This window comes from Balaenoptera ricei, chromosome 4 (assembly GCF_028023285.1).
Source record: "Balaenoptera ricei isolate mBalRic1 chromosome 4, mBalRic1.hap2, whole genome shotgun sequence".
Lineage (NCBI taxonomy): Eukaryota > Metazoa > Chordata > Mammalia > Artiodactyla > Balaenopteridae > Balaenoptera > Balaenoptera ricei.
In genome coordinates this window covers 18,108,131-18,132,481 of record NC_082642.1, presented here as the reverse complement: position 1 = coordinate 18,132,481, position 24,351 = coordinate 18,108,131, and the positions used below count along the sequence as shown (strand labels likewise).

Here is a 24,351-nt window from a genome sequence, read left to right as displayed (position 1 = left end):
CTACTTCATGGCTGTTAACCCTCACCCTGGTCCTATGAGAAAGGTGGTATCATCCCGTCTTGGAGAGGAGGAAGCCAAGGTGGTGAGTAGCAAGGGTTCATATAGCTAATAAATTGTAGAGTTAGAATTTGAACCCATATCTGTCTGATTCCAAAGCTCTTACCATTAAACCACCCCATTCTCAGGCCAGCATAGATGTGTGAACACATGCATGTCCATCTGTGCATACACAGGACCACACACACACACACACACACGTTCAACACGCATACACATGTGTACACATACACACACATTTGAATACACATGCACATTCACACCAATTGACCACCCATACATACACATATGCACAAACACATGTCCCCTGGAGACAAACAAACATGCACATAAACATTTGTGTGACGCACACAGCCAAACACACACTGCATGTGTACCTACACACAGACACACACTTAGGGCATCCTAAGAACATACATGCTGCCCTTTCTGGCTTCCCATTAGTAGTGGCCAGTGCATCCCACCGCCAGCTTCTCCCAGCCCAGGCCCCAGGAATCTTCAGGACACTGCAGTCCTGAGTCTAAAGTGAAATAATGCTCAGGCCCCTGATCTGGGAACTGCATGCAAGTCAGGGCAGTCAGATGCATCGCATTTTCTCATGGAAGAAATTTCTGATGGGCTTTTTAACCTTTGAGAATACCAGCTCTCAGCCCGAAAGACTTCCTGAGTCCAGATCAAACTGAAAACTAACCTTGTGACAGACCACCCGGTTCTGAGCTGATGGGAATTACTTTCAACCCAGGCCAGCATGTCCCTCAGACAAAATGTTCCACATACCAAACCTGACAGCAGCCAGCTCTGGGGAGTAGGGGAGCCAAGTGTCAGCTATCACAGATCATGTCCACAGTGGCTGTGACATGGGATGATTGCTCTGGGCCTGCATCACAGTGGGGGCATCCGGGATGGCAGGAAGGAGCCGGCCCAAGTGCCTTTGACATTTATGTCCCTGTGCTATAGGGCAGAGAGTCTGCCTGTCATCACAGACAGATGTAGCCTTGGCCTTGGGCAGTTATTTTCTGTTTTGAGTGTTCAGTTTGGGGTAGAATTGTAGTTCAGTAGGTGTTGTCAGAAGAAAAGAGACAGAGTGTCATGTGGAAAATTGGGGATAAGCTGATAATTCCAGGGTTGGAAGAACTGACTCATCCACCCCACCATCTCGTGGTGGATTACAGTCTCCCTGCCTGCTCTCTTTTGGGCCACATTCTGGGCTCAGAAGACAGTCTGTATTATTTTCACAAGTCTCAGTGTTTTTCCTACCCCATGAAACACGAGTGAAACAGAGCTTTTCCATCGTAACAGCTGCCAGGGACCACAGAGTTTAGCCTCGTCTCTGCTTTGAATAAATTGGGTGGCCTTGGTCAAAACCCTTAATTCCAGAGGCTCGGCTTATATATAGGAGGTGGGACTATCAGTGCCTGCCTTGTCTACTTCACCAATCTGCCATGAGGACACACAGGGCTAATGAGAAGACTGTGCTCCGAGTGAGCGGGAAGGACTGTCCTGCAGTGCTACAGACCGTCCCACTACTCGGTGGGCTGCGCGGATTCAAGTTCTAGCATCACAGCCACGTGCACAGCCCCCAGCAGCTACTTCAGAATTCTCACTCCTGCAGCTCCCAACACAACCCTACCTTTTCTCAGCCAATGACTTTGCTTTCCATTGCTCAGAGAAGAGAGAGGCCAAGAGGCAGGAAGGCCCTCTGATTCTCTACTCAAAACCTATCCACACTCTACCCATCTTTAAACTCCCTGCCTGCTGGTTCAGAGGCCCCTTCCCATCAATGGCCAGCGTCCCCACTTAGAATCTTATTTCCTGATACTTCCTTGGGGACCTCCCCTCATCACGTATCCCTTCTCACTTTACTCTTTCTCTTGCTACTGGTCCTTTCTCAGCGCACAATGGGGCTTTGACAAAGGAATTTGTGTCTGTAGGAAACTGTTGGGCGTTTGGACCGTGAACAGGAACAGGGAAGAAACACTCTGGGTGAGGACAAAAATGGGGCAGGTGTGGCCCTTGGGAAAGGCTTCAAAGATAAGGTTTTGAAGACTCTACGGAAGTTGCAAGGGTGTTGCTGAAAATTGCAAGGGTTCTTAGATTGTCCAGACTGTCACCCTTCTCCCTCAGTCCCTGTTCTTTCTGTCTCCGTCCCTCTCCCTGACATCTATCCTCATACCCTCATCTTGAAGAATGAAAATCCTAGTCCCTTTAGGGAAATAATGAAAAGTTCAGACTTTGTAAAATCACTGACAGTTGAGTAATAGAAACATCACTTTTGTTTTACAAATAATAGGACTCATTCTTGCTGCACAGAGCTAGGCATCCCTCTCCCAGATTTGACCTGATGAATCGTACCAGTAGATGCAGCCAAGTTGTCTTGGAACTGTCAGTCGGAGGACCAGCTCTCTCCATTTCCCAGGGGTAAATAGAACCCCACTCAGGCCAATCAGCTTCTTTCACCAGAACTTGAATTTGATGGCAAGCATGTAAAATCATCCCTCAGGATCCGTGGAGGACTGGTTCTAGGACTTCCTTAAATACCCAAATACAAGGATGCTCAAATCCCTTACATAAAATGGCATAGTATTTGCTTATTACCTACACACATTCTCACTTACACTTTAAATCATCTCTAGATTACTTATATTACCCAATATAATGTAAATGCTATATTAATAGTTGTAAATACAATGTAAATGCTTCGTAAATATTTGCTGGCACATGGCAAATTCAAGTTTTGCTTTTTGGAACTTTCTGGAATTTTGTTTCTTTGAATATTTTCAATCCACAGTTTGAACCCATGGATGCGGAAGTCGTGGATGTGGGGACTTCCCTGGTGGCACAGTGGTTGAGAATCTGCCTGCCAATGCAGGGGACACAGATTCGAGCCCTGGTCCGGGAGGATCCCACGTGCTGTGGAGCAACTAAGCCCTTGCGCCACAACTACTGAGCCTGCGCTCTAGAGCCCGTGCTGCACAACAAGAGAAGCCATCCAATGAGAAGCCCACACACTGCAGTGAAGAGTAGCCCCCGCTCGTCACAACTAGAGAAAAGCCCGCATGCAGCAATGAAGACCCAACGCAGCCAAAAAAAAAAAAAAAAAAGTGGACGTGTAATGTGTGGATTCAAAGGGCCAACTGTAGTTGGAACCACGTCATTCTGACAGCAGCCTCCTGGAGAGATTTCTCTTCAGTTCTTGCCTGGAGCTTCCATCCTTCAAGTCCTTCTTGAGGCTTGGCTGTTCGGCTTTCCCTTTCACTCTGTGAGATAGTAAGCATCCTTCCCATCACTTCCATCTCTGTTTTATAGGAAAGATTTCAGTCGCTTGTAACCAGAGAATCTTAACTGATAAGCATATACCTCTGTAAAGCTCTCCCTCTGAAGATCTTCAGAAAGCCACCGACTTGGCTACCACATGACCTTCTTGCACCCCCTTTGGAAACGCCAGGCATTAGATCCTGAAAGTACTTTATCCTCAGAGTCTGCAAGATAAGTACTATCATCATACCCATTTTTCAGGTGAGAGACTGAGGCTCCAAAAGATGTGGGCATCTGCCAAGGATTAAAGCTGGGACCAGGAAACTTGGTCATCCCATTAGTAAAATTTAGTGTAGCCCAAGAAAAGGAGGTTAACAGTTGGAAAGTGGGAGCGTCTCTGGCCAAGATAGCACCTCCCTCCATCTCTCTCTCAGACCTCCTACTCTGCCATTTCTGCTTCTGCTGCATTTTCCTGCCTTTCTCTGTAGACTGGCTTTCTCTGCTCACTTATTAGTGAGCATATTGCTGAAAAAGGCTGCTCCAAACCTAACTCTAAATAGTTACTCACTTCAAGCTTCTACCATCAACTGTAGTTTCTGTGTTTCTTAGTTTGAAATATTGAGATAAAATCTGCTTGGTATCTGGACAGCTGGGGTCAGCTGAAAAATGTCTACCCTTCTGAAAAGATATTTATTTCCTAATCCCTGGAACCTGTGAATGTTATATGGAAACAAGGTCTTTGTAGAAGTGTTAAGGATTTGAAGATGGAGAAATTACCCTGGTTTATCTGGGTGGGCCCTAAATGCAATCATATGTATAACCTTACAGAGTGAGGCAAACAGAGATTGGGCACAGACAGAAGAGAAGGTGATATGAAGCAGAGACTGGAGTGATGCAGCCGTCATCCAAGGAATGTTTGCAGTCACAAGAATCTGGAAGAGACAGATTCTCCCCTACAGCCTCTGAAGGGAGTGCAGCTCTGCTAATACTTTGACCTCAGTCCAGTACTACTGATTTTAGATTACTGGCATCCAGAACTGCGGGAGAATACATTTCTGTTGTTTAAAGTAACCAAATTTGTTATGATTTGCTACAGAAGCTACAGGGAACTAATACAGCAGCCAATGGATTCACTTCTCCTGCGTTAGGTGTCCACTCATTGTCCAATCAGTTATATCCAGGGGGATGTTAAATGAACAACCACAGAGGTTGTTGGTATATTCTCAGAGAAAGGACATAGCTGGGAGACACTTGCATGCATCCCACTACCACTCCATGACACCTTTTATCCTATAGGTGTGAGAGGAAGTGTTGGGACACACTGGGCAGCAGTCATGCCTGAATGCAGCACCAAGCCTAGGGCTCTCTCCTTCCCTGCCTGAATAGGGAATGAGTTCATAAACAGAGCTCTTACTGGGCAGTGGGTGAGGTGAGGTTAGAAGATGAGTCTATCTGTCTAGCTAATTCAAACAATCGTTTACTTAACACCCTTCTTTAGCCAAGTGTTGGGATAAGTTAGTACAGGCACCAACCTATAGTCTGGGGGAGGGCAAAACCTGCACATCCTGGACAGCTGGGAAGAACATAATGGGATCCTTTCATTGTTCAGTTAGTCATTTATTCAACAAAAGTTTGCTGTGTACATATGTACCAGGCTAGGTGATATTATAATACAGTATATAAAGTCATTGTCTTCATGGCATGAGAAAAATAAGCAAGCAGATAAATGAGCAAAATAATTGAGCACAAATTGAGAAAAGAGCTACAGAAGAGACTTAAGATTCCAAGACAGCAAACGGTGCGTGAGTTGATGGGGAATGGTGGTGGCAATCAGAGCTTGGAATCAGGTGTTATTTGGCGGGGTTAGTGGGGTGGGGCCCCGTCAGAAGTTTGAACGGAGAAGTCGAATAGGCAGTTGGATTTAAACCTGGGGCTGGGAGAAAAGGTTTGGGCAGGAAATTGTTATTGAGAGCCATGGAAACGAAGGAAAGGTCTAGGGAAAAGAGCACATAAACACCTTCTAGTTGTGAACAAGCGGTTTACAAGAAACAATCTATTGCTTCATAAGCAGAAATTTATTGTTTTATAAATAGAAATTGCGTAGCTTCCTGCTGCCTCCTCCCGCCTCCCTCTTCCAGACTACATTTCCCAGAATGTCGTAAGAACCGCGCGAGACCCGGAATCGCTCTCAGCCGCTTCCGGCGTAAGTGGCCCGGATAAGTATGGCGACTCTCAGATCGTCTGTGTCGCTGTTCACCTTGCAGGCAGGTTCTCGAGTCACCTGGCGGGTCTGTTTCCGGGCCCGCCCTCGGCCCCGGCCCGGTTCCCTGTTCCAGCCTTTGCCCGGGGTCTGCGGGGCGGGAACGCCATGCCGTGGGCTCGGCTCCGAGGCGGGTAAGTGACCTGCCGGGCGTCCGCTTGGGCGTTCTCCTGGGAGATCTAGAGCCTGCTTCAGGCTGGCGAGACCCACGCGGGGGCCCCGGCTCTTCCCGCAGCGCGACCTTAGACCCAGGCGGCTCTCTCCTGTACCCGCGGGGTCTGTCGTCTACCGCGTTTGTTCATTCGTTCCTTCACTTAAGCGTCAGTGCCTGGGCTCCGCTCTTTGTAAAGCACAGAGCTAGGTTTAGGGGATACGGTGGACTAAGACTGACATGGGTTTTGCCCTGAGCTAGCTCGCGGCCCAGTGGGGAATGGCAGTGCATTGTGACCCGGACTGTGATAGGGGACGCAGAGAAGAGTGGCACTCAAACTAGGTTGAAAAGGGAAGGAAGGATTCCTGGAGAATATGGCCAAAGCTGAGACCTGGTTAATCGTGCCAGGGAGAAAACAAGAAGCATTCCACGCGGAGGAAACAGCATAAGCAAAATCCAGAAATGAGACTGAACACAGGTAGTTGGGGAACCCACTTTGGAGGTAGGATTGATGAGGCTGGTTATGACTTTGGATGTCAAAGGAGAAATCAGTGTTACTTCTCAAGTTTCTGGCTTGAGCAGTTGAGTGGAGAGTAGTCCCATTTACACCGAGACAGAGATTAGTTATAGGGCAGTTTTTTAGAGGGGAATGAGAGGAGGAGAAATGGGGGAGAAGAAGCAAGAGTAGATGGGGTGAGGAGATGGGAAGGGAAACAAAGTTAAACGTCTGTTTTGGACGCATTATATTTGAGGTGCCTTTGAGATTCAAGTGGAGGTGTCGGGTATGCAAGTTACATAGAAATTGAGAAGCACTGGAGTGAAAATGTTAACCGAAGCTGGCGGACTGGGAGGGATTGTCTGAGGGGAGAGTAGTGCTGAGCACTACGGTGTGCCAGGCACTGTAAGAGACCCTGGGTGCCAGAGACCAGTACAAAACAGGACTGTGGCCTTGGGAGAACACAGAGTCTAGTGGGGACACAGTGCAGTAAGCAGATGACCGTAACTTTTTTTCTAAATGCTGTTGAAAGCCATTGGTGAGTTTTAAGTATGGGAGTGATCTTGATTACATTGTTAAGATAAAAGGTTTTTTCCAGTTTTATTGAGATATATTTGATATACAGCAGTGTGTAACTTTAAAGTGTACAACATAATTTGATTTACATATATCGTGAAATCGTTACCACAGTAAGTTAACGTCCATCTTCTCACAGAGATACAAAAAAAGAAAAAAAAGGTTTTTTTTTCTTATGATGAGAATTTTTAGGATTTACTCACAACAACTTTCATGTATACCATACAGCATTCCTAGAATTTATCTTATAACTGAAAGTTTATACCTTTTGACCATCTTCATCTTAGAACCGCCCCGCCCCCCCCCCCCCAGCACCGTGCGCTTCACCGCTGCCCGCCCCCCCCCCCCACACCTCCAGCCTAATCTGGTCTCTTTTTCTATGAGTTTTTGTTGTCGTTGTTGTTTAGATTCCACATATAAATGAGATCGTACGGTATTTGTTTTTCTCTGCCTGACTTACTTATCTTAGTGTAATGCCCTCAAGGTCCATCCATGTTGTCACAAATGGCAGGATTTCCTCCTTTTTTGTGGCTGAAAAATGTGTGTGTGTATTATTTTACATATTAAATTTTAAACTTCTCTGACAGCCATGATTTTCTACTAGGACGTGATCTTTGGGATGCTTTTCTTCTCACTAATAATATTCTTTCTTAGTAACTGTAAAGACAGGATGCTATCAGGAGTGCTTACTCTAACAGAACCATCTTTTACATGTTTTTAAACTATCTTTCTGGAAAAATTCAGAAGTATCTGTAACAAAATTATATGTTATTCACTATATTTTACATATATGTATTTTACATACACGTGTGTATGTATATGTGTTTATGTGTATATAAAGATGTGAGGTATGTAAACATATCTCACTCTTGTGTACACATAAACATATACGTATGTATGTAAATATGTATACATATATATGTAAAATACGAATGAGTGGGTATATATCTCACATCTTTATCCATTCGTTTATCAATCGGTACTTAGGTTGTTTCTGTGTCTTGGCTATTGTAAATAATACTGCTATTAACATGGGGATGCAGGTATCTCTTCAACATAGTTTTTTCATTTCCTTCAGATATATTCCCAGAAGTGGAATTGCTGGGCCATATGGTAGTTCTTTTTTTTTTTTAGGAACCTCCATACTGTTTCCATAGTGGCTGTACCAGTTTACATTCCCACCAACAGTGCACAGGGGTTCCTTTTTTCTCCACATCCACACCAGCATTTGTTATCTCTTGTCTTTTTGATGATAGCCATTCTAACAGGTATGAGATGATATCTCATTGTGGTTTTAATTTGCATTTCTTTAATGACTAGTGATGTTGAGTACTTTACATGTACCTTTCATACATCTTCTTTGGAGAAATGTCTGTTCAGGTCCTTTGCCCATTTTTTAGCTGGATTATTTGGTTTTTTGATACTGAGTTGTATGAATTCTTTATATATTTTGGATATTAATTCCTCATCAGATATATGGTTTGCAAATATTTTTTTTGCATTTTGTACGTTGTCTTTTCATTTGTTGGTTGTTTCTTTTGCTGTGCAGCAGCTTTTTAGTTTGATGTAGTCCCACTTGTTTATTTTTAATCTTGTTGCTTGTGCTTTAGGTGTCATATACAAAAAATCACTGCCAAGACCAATGTCGAGAAGCTGTTTTCCTGTGTTTTCTTCTGGGAGTTTTATGGTTTCTGGTCTTACATTTAAGTCTTTAATTCACTTCGAGTTAATTTTTGTGAATGGTGTAAGCTAGGGGTCTAGTTTCATTCTTTTACATGTGAATATCCAGTTTTCCCAGCACCGTTTATTGAAGAGACTGTCTTTTCTCCTTTGAGTATTCTTGGTTTCTTTGTCAAATAATAGTTGGCTCTATATGCATGAGTTTATTTATGCGCTCTCAATTCTGTTCCCTTGGTCTATGTGTCTGTTTTTATGCCAATACCATACTGTTCTGATTGTATAGCTTGAAATCAGGAAGTGTGATGCCTCCTGCTTTGTTGTTCTTAGGATTACTTTGGCTATTCAGGGTCTTTTGTGGTTCCATACAAATTTTAGGTTTGTTTTTTCTGCCTCTGTAAAAAAATGCCATTGGACCCTTGATAGGGATTGCATTGAATCTATAGATGACGTTGGGTAGTATGGACATTTTAACAATATTAATTCTTCTAATCCATGAACACAGGATACCTTTCCATTTATTTGTGTCTTCTTTGATTTCTTTTCAGCAGTGTTTTGTGGTTTTCAGTAGAGCAATCTTTCACCTCCTTGGTTAAATTTATAACTAAATATTGTATTGTTTTTGATGCTTTCTTTTTCAGATAATTTGTTGTTAGTGTACAGAAATGGTATTGGTCTTTGTATATTGATTTTGTGTCTTGCAACTTTACTGAATTTGTTGATTAGATCTAACAGTTTATTGATAGAGTCTTTAGGATATTTTTATAGATAAAATCATGTCATCTGCAAATAGAGACAGTTTCCTTTTCAATTCTGTTGCATTTTATTTCTTTTTCTTGTCTGAGTACTCTGGCTAGAACTTCCAGTACTGTGTTGAATAGGAGTGATGAGATTGGACAGCCCTGTCTTGTTCCTGATCTTGGAGGAGAGGCTTTCAGCCTTTCACCATTGAGTAGATTGTTAGCTGTGGGTTTGTCATATATGGCCTTTATTATGTTGAGGTGTGATCCTTTTGTACCTAATTTGTTAGAAGTTTTTAATCATGAATTTTGAATTTTGTCAAATGCTTTTTCTGCATCTGTCAAAGTAATCATGTTTTTTTCTTTCATTCTATGAATATTGATTGATTGACCTGAGTATGTTGAATCATCTTTGCAGCCCAAGAAATAAATCCCATTTGATCATGGTGAATGATCTTTTTAATGTTATGCTGAATCAATTTGCTAGTATTTTATTGAGAATGTTTGGCCTGTAGTATTTATTGATTGATTGATTGATTGATTGTTGGGTCTTTGTTGCTGTGCGAGGGCTTTCTCTAGTTGCAGCGAGCGGGGGCTACTTTTCGTTGTGGTGCACGGGCTCCTCATTGTGGTGGCTTCTCTTGTTGCGGAGCCTGAGCTCTAGGCTCACAGGCTTCAGTAGTTGCAGCACGTGGGCTCGGTAGTCGCAATGCGCAGGCCCTGGAGCACAGGCTCAGTAGTTGTGGTGCACGGGCTTAGTTGCTTCGCGACTGTGGGATCTTCCTGGACCAGGGCTCAAACCCACATCCCCTGCATTGGCAGGCGGATTCTTAACCACTGCACCACCAGGGAAGTCCTGGCCTGTAGTTTTCTGTTAGTATCCTTTATTGGCTTTGGTATCAGGTTAATGCTGGCCTCATAAAATGAGTTTGGGAGTGTTCCTTCCTCTTTGATTTTTTGGAAGAGTTTGAGAAGGATGGGCATTCATTCTTTAAATGTTTGGTAAAATTCATCTGTGAAGCCATCTGGTCCTGGGCTTTTCTTCATTGGGAGAATTTTTTATTACTGATTCAGTCTTCTTACTAGTAATTGGTCTGTTTTGATTTTCTATTTCTTCCTGATTTAGTCTTGGTAGATTGTATGTTTCTAAGAATTTTTCCATTTCTTCTAGGTTGTCCAGTTTGTTGGCATATAGTTGTTCATGCCTCTTAGGATCCTTTGAAATTCTGTACTATCAGTTGTAATGTGTTTTTCAGTTAAAATTTTGTTGGTTTGGGTCCTCTTTTTTCCTTGGTCTAGCTAAAGGTTTGTCAATTATGCTTATCTTTTCAATGAACCGACTCTTTGTTAAGCTTTTCTGTTGTTTGAATTAACATTTTTAAGAGATGACTCTGATTGTTCTGTGGAGAACGGTCAGAATGGAGGCAGGGGGATAGGTTAGGAGGCTAAGGCAAGAGATAGGATGGCCTTGACTAGAGTAGTGGCAGTGGGAAATGGAGGATTAAAGACCGATTTATGAGGTGTAACAGGCAGTATGTTTTGTGTCAGTATCCTCTTTTGTAAAGTGGGGATAATCGTAGTATTTGTGGGGTTGTTAGGAGGATTAAACGTGCCAAGTATGTAAAGTAGTTAGTACCGGCACATAGTAAATATCTAACAAGTGTCAGCTGTTAACATTACTCCTGCTGTTGGCTAGATGTGGAGGGTAAAGGAGAAGTCAAGAATGACTGTAGGCTTCTGGCCCACGTGACCTGTTGGATGGTGCTAAGGATAATAGGAAAAGCAGGTTTGTGACAGGAGAGAAGTCATGGGTTCTGCTTTGGCAGTATTGAACTGCGTGTGAGATATCCATTGGGTAGTTGGATGGAAGATGATCTTGGCTGGAGATTCAGATTTTAGAGTCTCCAGCATATAGAAGTAATTATAGGAGGTTAGGAGATCATCAAGAATGTGAGAAGGGAGAAAAGAGGAATGTAGTTCAGAATCCTGAGGGACACCAGGACACCAGCATTTATAGGACTAGCAGAGGAAGAGGTGGTTGGGAAGGAATGGCTTTTTTTTTTTCTAATGGAAATGGAGGTTGGGCAAAGGGATAGTCAAGCTGCATAAGGCAGAGCTGAGATCTGAGTCTCCTCCTCTTCTGTCCAACTTTCTTCCATGATGCCACATGACCTCTTCAGTATCATGTCCAGTGACCCAGGCCTCTTTTTCCTAGCTGGATCCCCTCAGCCTAGAATTTCCTTCCTTTTTTTCTCTGCTCTATTCAGGCCCCTGGGAAGCCTTCTTTGACCCTACCATGCCCTTCTCTGCTCCCAGGCTATGTTTAGTTTCTGCCTCTGTAATCACACAACCCCCTGTACCTTCCTTGTATGTAGCACTTGCTCTAAGGAGCGTAATGGAAGAGTGGAATTGATCTAGGCTCTAGCATCAGATAAACTTCGGTTTAAATCCTGGCTCTATCTTTAATAGCTAGTTGTCTTTAGGAAGACTCCAATATCCGATATCCTCATCTACAAAACTGGGATATCAGTATTTTGTGGGTTGTTGTAAGCATTCCTGAAAATGTATGTAATGCGTGGCATATAGGAGACAACTCTGTAGATGGTAGTAACCATGATTGTTATTAATGTTGCATTAGCTACTTTTTTCATGTTGCTTTCTTCACTAGACTTTGAGTGCCTTTTTGGCAGAAACTGTATCTTTATCATAGTGAATGCTCAGTAATTTTAAATGAATGAATGAAGGAATCTTGTAGGTATTAGTATTATGCATACTGAGGTAGACCTTGTGTTAATAATTTTTTTTGTTGACGTTTCCATTTAGAGGTCTTGTTGGTTTGTCATTTTTGACATCTTATTTACTAAAAATTCATTTTAACAGAATCTGGTAGCTCAAAGATCAAGAAACCTACCTTTATGGATGAGGAAGTCCAAAGCATACTCATCAAGATGACAGGCTTAGATTTGCGGAAGATTTTTAAGCCAGCTATACAAGAAGTGAAGCCACCAACTTATAAGCTAATGACCCAAGCACAGTTGGAAGAGGTATGTGAATGTAAGAATATTGGTATAATACCTTTCTTTAAAGGATTAAACAAGATTTCCAGGACCCCTTCAGATGTTGGTAGCTGCTCTCCCACAGGTGCTAGTGAGGGGGGTTGCAGGCACAGAACCGAGAAAAGAGATGTGAGCAGGCAGGCAGAGAGGAGCAGGGGGTATGGCCGGAATTAGGCAGACTGGGCGTGTGGGTCAGGCCTGGCTGTCCAGCGGAGCCGCCTCTGCTCCAGAACCAGCTTGATCAGCCTCCCTTTGTGCTGCCTGTTCCAGCTTCCCTCCTAGAGGAACATTTGTTTGAGTACTTTGAGGCTGAGGCTTTGGTGAGATTATGAGATCCTTCTGAACAGCATCCAGCTCCAGGCAAGGGTCCTCCTGGAGTCGTGGGTATTGAGTGCTTTGTGGAAAATGCTTTGATGTATGAATATGTGAAGAGCAATAGCTCTTCTTTCTAATTCAAAAATAATTAAGAGTCATAGCAAAAAATTCAAATACCCAATAGCACATCACACGAAGGGCCCCTTTCACCTCTCAGAGGTGACCACCGCTAACAGTATGGCATGGGGCGGTGTGCTCCGTGGTTAAGGGCATGGGCTCTGGAGTTAAGTGGCCTGGGTTCAAATCCTAGTGCTGCAGCTTCTTAGCAATTTACTTAACATTTGTGTGCCTCTATTTTCTCTCTCATAAAATGACTTAACAGTAGCCCTTAGCTCATAAGGTAGTTGTGGGCATTAAATGAGCCAAATATAATACAAAATATTGAAACACATAGTAAGCACCCAGTAAGTGAAATCCTTTGGCCTATTTCAGGCAGCTTTTGTGGCCTGGCTCTGTCTTAGAGCATCCCTTTGCTGTTTTGAGAATGGTTAAGCCTGTAGCTAGTGCTCTCAGCCACACCGCAGAGGCAAAGACCAGGGCCCAGGAGCCCAAGTTTGGCTTTTTACTCACTTATTCATGGCTACAGCTTCTTCTCTTTGCAGTCTAGCATTTTTCATTAGTATCTGCTTTTGTCAGGTGATCCTTTTGGTCTGTAACCTTGCGGCTTTCCCAAGAAATATTTTATTTCATTAGGCTACAAGACAGGCAGTCGAGGCGGCTAAAGTCCGATTAAAAATGCCACCAGTTCTAGAAGAGCGAGCGCCAATAAATGACGTGTTAGCTGAAGATAAGATTTTGGAAGGAACAGAAACAGCCAAATACGTGTTTACTGATATATCATATAGCATACCACACCGGGTAAGTATATGTCTAATTGCAAAATGATTTTTATTTGAAATACTGTGTAGAGATGGGCCTGAGGGACGAGGGTCAACATCGTGTGACCCAGCTGTCTCTGAATATTCCAAACCAGAATTTCTGCGACTGAGTGAGACCTGGCAGATACAGCATAAAGAAGAAAAATGTAAACCAGCACCACATCATCATGTCACCATTTCCTTACAGATTATGGACACAGTATTTCCAGATTGACTGCAGAAAAAGAGACAGGTGTGCTGAGACAGAACAAGACAGAAACCTACCCTCAAAACACAAATAGGAAAATATCTTCAAGGCAATAGGAGAAGGGAGATTCTTTCTGCTCAAGTTAGACTGATTTCCTTAGCTGAAGCTTTTTAAGATGGAAATTCTTGCTGGTGCCCAAAAAACTCAGACTTCCTGAAGGATTTTCACTGTTCAGAATTTGCAGTAAAAATGGCAGGCTTCCCCAGATAATTTTCAGGCACCACTTCATCTGTTGTAGTTTTTATTGTCTAGCTCCTCTTCCTCTGATTGCCAGTTCCAAAAGAACACTCTGGCACTTATAAGATATATTAGTTGTTGTTTGAGCCTTTTCAAGTAAAGAGTAAAAGAGTAATTTACAGTTCAGCCCACAAAATGCAGTAGAATATTGCATAGTGATAGGGCTGGGAGAAGGGCCACCCTGTACTAATCTTTTTATCATGTGATTTTGGTTAGAAGACATGATTTGAGCAATGTCCATGTCTGTACATCAATCACCTGTATATCTGACATAATGAACAGGGATCAGAGTTTCATTTTTAATTAGAATTTTTGCTTTTATATATGTTTGAAGTGCTGTGCAGGCTGGTTGTGGGAGCGTTCTATAACCTGAGAGGGAGAAAGGAACTTGGAATTCAAATTACCAAAATCCTTTTGAGGAACAACTGTGTTACTTTGCCATCTGCTATTTTTTTTTCTATTTGCAGTACTTGATGAAAGTTTTAATTATATTATCCTCAGAACACATTCAGAGACTCTTACATCTCTGAAGAGCTGAGAGTCAGTACCATCTGGTTAATTTAAACATTAATCAGATGTGTCTCATTTATCTGCTATGTGCAAAGCTCTGTGTAAGTCACTCTGGGTGTTGCAAAGAATTGTAATCCACAGTTCCTGACCTTTTCCAGTTCTGTAACAATATTAACAATATCTGAGAGGTGTTAAGAATCCTGCACGTGATAAATTGCCAGTTGGGTGTACACACAGTGGGTGGAATTCAGTGGAGGAAGCAGTCCTGTGGCCTGGGATTTGGCAGGCGGACCAGCCAGTCTCTGAGACTTTTGTCTCCAGTATGAGGCATCACAGAGGTGTGGGATTAAGACTCCACACCTTTGGGTTTGTTCCTTCAATCCCTGGGACTTTAAACATAAATCATAAAGTAGTAAAGTCTGTCTGTGTGAGACTTTAGGATGGGGAAATGAAATAATTCAGAAAGGTTTTATAGCACTTCTTTCTTCTGAAATGGATTTAGATGAATCTCAGGTCACCTTTTTTTAGTTGAACCGTTGTATGTATTGAACCCACTTGAGGGCTATAGATCACATTTAGTACATACTTTCATTTAGGTTTCTGATTATCAGAGGCACGGCAGTGATTGGTGAAGGGAGTATCAAATCTCGCCAGGTCTTTGAGCCTTAACGATTATCATTGAAATCATACAGATGATTGCATCGTATGTTTCCTGGTTGCATTTTATATTGTTGATTGCAAGTTATTCTTATAATGGTGCTTAGTGGAACACTGGAACTAAAAATAAGTCCTCACGAACTCATCCTTGATTATGTTTTCTATTTCAGGAGCGTTTTATTGTCGTCAGAGAACCAAGTGGCACACTACGCAAAGCCTCTTGGGAAGAAAGGGACCGGATGATTCAAATTTATTTCCCAAAAGAAGGTCGTAGAATTTTAACACCAGTAATTTTCAAGGAAGGAAATCTTCAGGTAAGGTGATTTTTGTTTCATAGAGGTAGTGCTGATGGTTTCTTTGTTGAACAGTTGGCTCTGGTGCTGCTGGGCATTTTGCTTTGATAAACAGACATTTCTAATGATAAGGAGGGTTATTTATCTTGTAATTGGCTTAGCTAGGATTTGAATCCAGGTGGGACAGTTCCGAAGCCTGTGTTGTTTCTGCGTCCCTCTTGCTGGGCACAGATGTGGCCTGTGTGTGGATGGGCAGGCCCAGCATGGCGTCAGGACAGGTGTTGCACGCTCATGTTCTTCTCAGCTAATTCCAACTCTGCTGTGTTGGTTTAGACCATGTACAGCCAGGACCGGCATGTTGATGTCCTCAATCTCTGCGTTGCCCAGTTTGAGCCAGATTCTGCTGAGTATATCAAAGTGAGTATATTTTACAGTTTCTAAAGTATGGGCTTAAGTATGATTACGAGTATGATTTTTTAATCCAGCACAATGAGTTAGGTTATAAGCTTTGATACAGGGGGAAGAGAAGGGAAATGCCTGAACACCTATCAAGTGCCTGATGTACACCAGATAGATATTTTCATCCTCACAACAACCCTTGACTGAAGGATGAGAGAACTTAAGCTTGGAGAGTTAAGTAACTTGTTGAAAGTTGCACAGCTAGTCAGTGATAGAGATAAGACCCAAACTTGACGGCAAAGACTATTCTTTTTTCAGTTTATCACACAGGAAACAGTTGTTCACTGAAATTTGCCAAAATGCAGTGTATGTATCTTACAGTTGAGTTTAATAAATAATCATGTAGTGCGTTCCATGTATAAGGTATTATTGTGGAGGTATAGGTTATGGCATGAACTAGGATAGGGAGCCCTGTCGAAGTCCAGAAATGATTGTGGGGAAGAGTGCTAGTTAAGTACACAGATAATTACCACTGTAGGTCTAAGATGTTAGGTGCTAAGAGAAGGTTACAACGTGCTCTCAGGCGTCATAGGGTTCTTGAAGAGGGTTCTAGAAGGGCAGGGAACATTATGGCTGGTGGAGTTGGGTGAGGAGAGGTGTTTCAGGTAGAGGGGAAAGTATGAACAGGCAGGAAACAAAGTATACTTGAGAAATGGCCAGTCATCTGGTTTGCTTGTACATGCAGTGTATATGTAGGGGAGTGGTTCAAGATTAAGCTAGAAAGGTAGATGGGGCCATATCACAGGTGACCTCAGATGCTAGGCTGACGAATCTGGACTTCAATCAGCAGCCTTTTGAACACAAGAATGCCCTCATCAAAGTCCTCATTTAGGAAGATCACTCTAAAAGAACTGAAGGAACATTAGTTAATAAGTTGGAAAGGGGTAGTTGATTGGATAGGGAAAAAAGGGAGTGGTGGCCCATTATTTCCAGTGGTCCATATATATATATGTAATAGGAGCTTCATAAATAGTGCGTGGCTGCTGAAGAGTAATTGATCTGGCTATAAATATTTGGCAGACTTGTTCCAGGCCCTATATGCTTCTACAGTGGAGGGCTGGTCTAAATCATATCTTCTGGTTAGTGATAGTGGAGGCCGGTATAAGTAGACCTCGTTTACTGATACTTTCTTGGGCAGCTCACATGCTAGTAGATGTATACTGGTAATGCTGCTCACTTCTATTTATTTTCATATTTCTGAAAAGTTGCACTTTATGTGGATAGATTCATCATCAGACCTACGAAGATATAGATAAATATGGAAAGTATGACCTTTTACGTTCAACAAGACACTTCGGTGGAATGGCTTGGTATTTTGTAAATAAGAAAAAGATTGATGGTTTACTGATTGACCAGATTCAGAGAGATTTGTAAGTATGATCTTAGTAAGTAAAGAAATTCTTATTACCATTAAACTTGTATTTAATGTTATTTTTCCAGTGATAACAATGTACTGTCCAGTGATAGATTTCACTTACCGCAGTTTATTTATGGATTTGTTTTTCCAGTTTAACCCAGTTTTCTCAGTCTTTGCTTCCGTGTTCTGTAGACAGGGCTGGATTCTTTGAAAGAGTAAATGGCTTTGGATCTGTACTGTATACCCTGGATATTGACTTATCCCTGGCCTTACTGGTGCTCCCGGATACCAGTGAACTTTCCATATACTCAAAGGGGATTAAATAGGAAATGTAAAGAAGTAGACATAAGCTCTGATGGGTGCTTTTCAGTAAAAGTCATCATTTAATTTATGAAAATACTCTTGCTTTTGATCCTCCTTGTTTTTGCAAGATTTTTAAGGCATTAAAAAGGTTACAGGTTTTTTTCAAAGTTGCGTGAAACAAAGAATGTCTGTTGTATTTTAGCATGCAACTGGTGTGCACCCAGCCTTCTAGCTGAAATAATACTTTACAACTTGTGATGAACTGAGGAGAAGATTGTTTTCGAGTATCTTTCCATTGGTTGAGTTAGAGAAAGGCCAAAATAACAAGGAAAAGAAACCAACATGGCTGTAGTAAGAAAGTCACCAGAGAGCTTAGTGATTATTGCCATCTTGAATGTAAGGAGTTTTGACTCAGACTATCCTCCGCGTAATCTGAACCGTTCACACAAAGGTAAGGCATTTGGAACTAGAAGGTTCCATATTGTCTAAGAAATACAGCCCATATGGAAACAGTGTCATTTCTCATAGAAACATCATTCCTAATGGTAAGTGATTTCCAGGCTAGCCCTCTTCTCCGGTGTATGTAGTGTAATACAATTCAGAGGGCAGAAATATACCTTCATCCCACATAAGCAGGAGGCTGCTGGTGGTCATGAGGATGCTCAAAAATGACTTGCCTTTAGGTGCATTAGCAGTGACATCTCCTGTGAATGAATTTTCTTATAAGGCTTCTCAAATGTCAATATTCTGAAATTATTTTATTATAAAAAGAATTTAACATTTTTTATAAGAAATCAGAGCAACACAGAAATGTACTTCTGGACTTCCCTGGTGGTGCAGTGGTTAAGAATCCGCCTGCCAATGCAGGGGACACGGGTTCTATCCCTGGTCCAGGAAGATCCCACATGCCGAGGAGCAACTAAGCCTGTGTGTCACAAATCTGCACTCTAGAGCCCGTGAGCCACAACTACTGAGCCCGCATGCCACAACTACTGAAGCCCACACGCCTGGAGCCTGTGCTCTGCAACGAGAAGCCACCGCAGTAAGCCCGCGCACCACTGTGAAGAGTAGCCCCTGCTCACCGCAACTAGAGAAAGCCCATGCGCAGCAATGAAGACCCAATGCAGCCAAAAAGAAAGAAATTAAAAAAAAAAAAAATTTCTTTGAAAATTAAAGTTCTTTATCGAGGAGTACTAATAAGTAATATTATAGTAATACTCATCACACGTACGCTTTACCTCTGAAGCAGTTCATTTGCATACTAGGAGGGAATTTTGAGTTCCCTGAATTTCCTGATCTGTGTAAGTAAAACTTCCTATGGGAATGCTGAACAGGACAGTTTGCTGCAAATCCCAGGCTACACAGTAGAGGGTGCATGTCCTCAGTGAATGGAGCCCAGGCCAGAATTGAGATTCTGCACATTTCAAACTGAAGTTCCACTGTTGGTTTTGAATTGAGATGCCTTTAAAATCTTTACATGTAAATTTATTTTTTTTTAATTTCAAATATGGGCTGGGTGTGAAGCTAAATTATTCTGTGAGATACAGGCATTTTACCGTAGCATGAACGTAAAGAAGCCCTAAGCATGACTAAGATATAGAAACCCATTTAAGCCCTTTATGGGTTCACATGGTTATGCTCTAAAGAGAATTACTGTTATCTTTTGTTGTCACGTTTATTGGACTATTAGATTACAACAAACACAACAGATTTATACTGAACATTTAAAAAATATTTTTCCTCTGGAAAGTTTTAGTTTCTGACCTCTGGCTTCTCAGTTCTACCAAGAGATGGCCTTTAGGGTGGATGGGCCTTGGAATGAGCCCAGAGCATCTCTCAGAGGTCACCATGTCTTAAGAAATTCTTTACCCCACTCTAGAACGGTTTTTTTTTTTTTTCCTTTAACATCTTTATTGGAGTATAATTGCTTTACAATGTTGTGTTTGTTAGTTTCTGCTGTATAACAAAGTGAATCAGCTATATGCATACATATATCCCTATATCCCCTCTCTGTGGCATCAGCCTCCCACCCTCCTTATCCCACCCCTCTAAGGTGGTCGCAAAGCGCCCAGCTGATCTCCCTGTGCTATGCAGCTGCTTCCCACTAGCTATCTATTTTACATTTGGTATTGTATATATGTCCATGCCACTCTCTCACTTCATCCCAGCTTAACCTTCCCCCTCCCCGTGTCCTCAAGTCCATTCTCCACGTCTGTGTCTTTATTCCTGTCCTGCCCCTAGGTTCTTGAGAACCAATTTTTTTTTTTAGATTCCATATATATGTGTTAGCATACAGTATTTGTTTTTCTCTTTCTGACTTACTTCACTCTGTATAACTGACTCTAAGTCCGTCCACCTAACTACAAATAACTCAATTTCGTTTCTTTTTATGGCTAATATTCCATTGTATATATGTGCCACATCTTCTTTATCCATTCGTCTGTCAGTGGACACTTAGATTGCTTCCATGTCCTGGCTATTGTAAATAGAGCTGCGATGAACATTGTGGTACATGACTCTTATTGAATTATGGTTTTCTCAGGGTATATGCCCAGTTGTGGGATTGCTGGGTTGTATGGTAGTTCTACTTTTAGTTTTTTAAGGCACCTCCATACTGTTCTCCGTAGTGGCTGTATCAGTTTACATTCCCACCAACAGTGCAAGAGGGTTCCCTTTTCTCAACACCCTCTCCTGCATTTATTGTTTGTAGGTTTTTTGATGATGGCCATTCTGACCCGTGTGAGGTGATACCTCACTGAAGTTTTGATTTGCATTTCTCTAATGATTAGTGATGTTGAGCATCTTTTCATGTTTGTTGAAATCTGTATATCTTCTTTGGAGAAATGTGTATGTAGGTCTTCTGCCCATTTTTGGATTGGTTGTTTGTTGTTTTGGTATTGAGGTGCATGAGCTTCTTGTATATTTTGGAGATAAATCCTTTGTCAGTTGCTTCATTTGCAAATATTTTCTCCCATTCTGAGAGTTGTCTTTTCATCTTGTTTATGGTTTCCTTTGCTGTGCAAAAGCTTTTACGTTTAATTAGGTCCCATTCATTTATTTTTGTTTGAATTTCCATTTCTCTAGGAGGTGGGCAAAAAAGATGTTGCTTTGATTTATGTCAGAGTGTTCTGCCTATGTTTTCCTCTAAGAGTTTTATAGTGTCTGGCTTTACACTTAGGTCTTTAATCCATTTTGAGTTTATTTTTGTATACGGTGTTAGGGAGTGTTCTAATTTCATTCTTTTACATGTAGCTGTCCAGTTTTCCCAGCACCACTTATTGAAGAGGCTGTCTTTTCTCCATTGTATATTCTTGCCTCCTTTATCAAAGACAAGGTGACCATATATGCCTGGGTTTATTGCTGGGCTTTCTATCCTGTTCCATTGATCTATATTTCTGTTTTTGTGCCAGTACCATACTGTCTTGATTACTGTAGCTTTGTAGTAGTCTAAAGTCCGGGAGCCTGATTCCTCTAGCTCCATTTTTCTTTCTCAAGATTGCTTTGGCTCTTCGGGGTCTTTTGTGTTTCCATACAAATTGTGAAATTTTTTGTTCTAGTTCTGTGAAAAATGCCAGTGGTAGTTTGATAGGGATTGCATTGAATCTCTAGATTGCTTTGGGTAGTAGAGTCATTTTCACAATGTTGATTATTCCAATCCAAGAACATGGTATATCTCTCCATCTGTTTGTATCATCTTTAATTTCTTTCATCAGTGTCTTACAGTTTTCTGCATACAGGTCTTTTGTCTCCTTAGGTAGGTTTCTATTTTATTCTTTTTGTTGCAGTGGTAAATGGGAGTGTTTCCTTAATTTCTCTTTCAGATTTTTCATCATTAGCATATAGGAATGCAAGAGATTTCTGTGGATTAATTTTGTATCCTGCTACTCTACCAAATTCCTTGATTAGCTCTAGTAGTTTTCTGGTAGCATCTTTAGGATTCTCTGTATAGTATCATATCATCTGCAAACAGTAACAGTTTTACTTTTCTGATTTGGATTCCTTTTATTTCTTTTTCTTCTCTGATTGCTGTGGCTAAAACTTCCAACCTATGTTTAATAGTAGTGGTGAGAGTGGGCAACCTTGTCTTGTTCCTGATCTTAGAGGAAATGGTTTCATTTTCTCACCACTGAGAAAGATGTTGGCTGTGGGTTTGTCATATATGGCCTTTATTATGTTGAGGTAGGTTTCCTCTATGCCTACTTTCTGGAGAGTTTTTATCATAAATGGGTGTTGAATTTTATCAGAAGCTTTTTCTGCATCTATTGAGATCATCATATGGTTTTTACCCTTCAGTTTGTTAATATGGTGTATCACTTTGATTGATATGCGTATATTGAAGAATCCTTGCATTCCTGGTATACACCCCACTTGATCATGGTGTATGATCCTTTTAATGTGCTGTTGGATCTGTTTGCTAGTATTTTGTTGAGGATTTTTGCATCTGTGTTCATCAGAGATAATTGGCCTGTAGTTTTCTTTTTTTGTGACATCTTTGTCTGGTCTTGGTATTGGGGTGATGGTGGCCTCATAGAATGAGTTTGGGAGTGTTCCTCCCTCTGCTATATTTTGGAAGAGTTTGAGAAGGATGGGTGTTAGCTCTTCTCTAAATGTTTGATAGAATTCGCCTGTGAAGCCATTAGAAGCGTTATTTTTATATACCCTCTCAGCTTTGAGGTGGTAAATGGTAGGAAGGTATTGACTATGTGAGAGCACAGAGATTAGTTTGGGGAAGGCTAGCTAAGTTTTAAGGTTGATAAAAATTGTTTATAGGTTTCACAAAAGATAAGTACAAACTGTTAAGAATTGAGCTTTTGTTATGGCTTCATCTTGTGTGACACTAGATAGGTTGCTGAGGTAGAACCTGACTTTCCTTTTGTTTGGTATGTATAATTTCAAATTTGCTTCCCTAGGATGCTGATTTTTAACTGATGGGTTCCTGTGAATACAGGAGGCCTGGGAGTCTTTCCTTGGACTGCTAAAATGCCTCATACAGAGGCATCTGTCCGCTAATTCAGAGTCTCAATGAAAATTCGTTAGCAGATGTCACTGCTAATGCACCTAAAAGCAAGTGGCATTGAGCAATCCCCATGACCACCAGCCTCTGGCTTATGTAGGAGGAAGGTACAGTGACACCATCTGAGTTGGATTATGTTATCTGCTGATGATGTGGGCTGGCTTGGAAATCATCTACCATTAGAATGCTGTTTCTACAAGAAATGATGTTCTGCTTCCAAAAAGGATACAGCCACATTTAGAATATATTCACTGTCACAAATTGGGCCCTGCCTGTATTGACTCCTGCCCTACCTATCTCAGAGTTGGTATGAAGCCTAGATTAGCCAGTATTCCTGAAAGTGCCTTTGAAAATATGAAACTGAAGGCTGTAAAAAATTTTTTCTGGCCCAAGGAAAGTTTGAAATGTAATTTAAAGTGTGGCACATTTTATAGGACTATGAAGCAAAACAGTACAAACAAAAATTAAAAATTAAAAAAGAAAACAATAAACCCTTTTAACAGTAAACCCTTTCCCTCTAGAGTCGATGATGCCACCAGCTTGGTCCAGCTCTATCACATCCTCCATCCAGATGGCCAGTCAGCTCAAGAGGCCAAAGAGCAGGCTGCTGAGGGATTACATTTAGTTAAGGTAAAGGGACTTTTTTCACATTAGCTACTGTGTGGTGACTGAGTTGGAAGGAAGTTTTAAGTGGGTCATATTTAATGGTAACTAAACAGATTTGTGGCTTTGAACCAGAGTGATCAGAGCTCCCATATTTCTTTAGCCTGGACAGTAGAAACAGAGTTGCTGCTGGAGTCCAAGAAGTTCAGACAGTGGGGCAGTAGCCCCCTTGTTTTTTGCAGTACTGGCAACTAAGTGTTCAGGTTGCCAGCGGGGCGTGGTGGAGGACCGCTGGGTAGTACACGTCCCCAGTGCAGCTTCCTGTCCTCCAGTTCGGTCACATTCCTGTTCAGGTGTCCAGAAGCTGGGAGGGTAGTGCTTGTATAATACCAAGCCTTAGTTGCACTGTCATTTTGGAATTGCATACCTCTCAAAACTATGGGCTAACATAGATGTCTCTGTAAATGTTGAGAGATGATTTTTTTCAGGAAGGAAGACCATTGTATAATTTTCCTCTCTAGATTCTAATGCTCAGGATAGACATGTATTTGTGGATCTGGCTTCTATCCCAGTATTACTTCATGCATACTTCAAAGCAGTTATAAAGCTTACTAAGGATAACAACAACCAGTGATGATGCCATCATAGGTGGGGTAGAAAAAAAAACCATTCTTTCTTTAAAGTGAAAAATCAGTTTGCTAACTCTCATCCTCCAGATTTCTCTTGAACCTAATGGTTTTTATTTTGATCCAGCAATGTCAGGTTTCTTAATTTTTTTCTGAAAGATGGCATCCATATTTGGATACCTCTGGTGTTTACAATTAGTATTGCTTTAACTGTGATACTGTTTTCTGTCCATGTAGTATGCTTATTGTTTGTTTGGTAATCAGAAAAATACTGGAAATGTGGAAGGCTTTTTAAACTGGGACTTTCCTTTGCTACTACAGAAATGTTTGTTAGTGATGTCTCAAAACTAAAAACTTTATCAATAGTATATGCTCTATTATTTTCAAACTTTTTTTTTAAACAGGTCTTTGCAGAAACAGAAGCACAGAAGGGAGCATATATAGAATTAACACTGCAAGCTTATCAAGAAGCATTCATTAGCAATTCTGCAGCTTCCTAAGATATTTTTTAAATAAATTTCATT

At 41.5% G+C, this 24,351-nt stretch overlaps 1 protein-coding gene across 3 annotated transcripts; it reads left to right on the top strand.

The window, feature by feature from the left end:
* The first annotated feature begins 5,520 nt into the window (after positions 1–5,520).
* On the top strand, positions 5,521–24,342 carry MRPS22 (mitochondrial ribosomal protein S22). 3 transcript variants are annotated; one of them, XM_059920219.1, is made up of 8 exons: positions 5,521–5,706; positions 12,093–12,256; positions 13,337–13,501; positions 15,343–15,486; positions 15,799–15,882; positions 17,149–17,294; positions 23,120–23,228; positions 24,232–24,342. In XM_059920219.1, exons 1-8 carry the CDS (start codon positions 5,535–5,537, stop codon positions 24,325–24,327), a joined length of 1,080 nt encoding a protein of 359 aa, XP_059776202.1. In that variant the 5' UTR covers positions 5,521–5,534; the 3' UTR covers positions 24,328–24,342. The 3 variants fall into 3 exon arrangements, with proteins under 3 accessions (XP_059776202.1, XP_059776204.1, XP_059776203.1); XM_059920221.1 differs by lacking the exon at positions 13,337–13,501; XM_059920220.1 differs by lacking the exon at positions 23,120–23,228 and having other exon boundaries at positions 24,232–24,286.
* Positions 24,343–24,351: the final 9 nt, after the last annotated feature.

Coding starts and splice junctions, on each gene's coding strand:
- MRPS22 (XM_059920219.1), top strand. CDS start 5,535: ATGGCGACTCTCAGATCGTCTGTGTCGCTGTTCACCTTGCAGGCAGGT. Junction 15,883..17,148: donor ATTCTGCTGAGTATATCAAA/GTGAGTATATTT, acceptor TTATGTGGATAG/ATTCATCATCAGACCTACGA. Junction 17,295..23,119: donor GACCAGATTCAGAGAGATTT/GTAAGTATGATC, acceptor CTTTCCCTCTAG/AGTCGATGATGCCACCAGCT.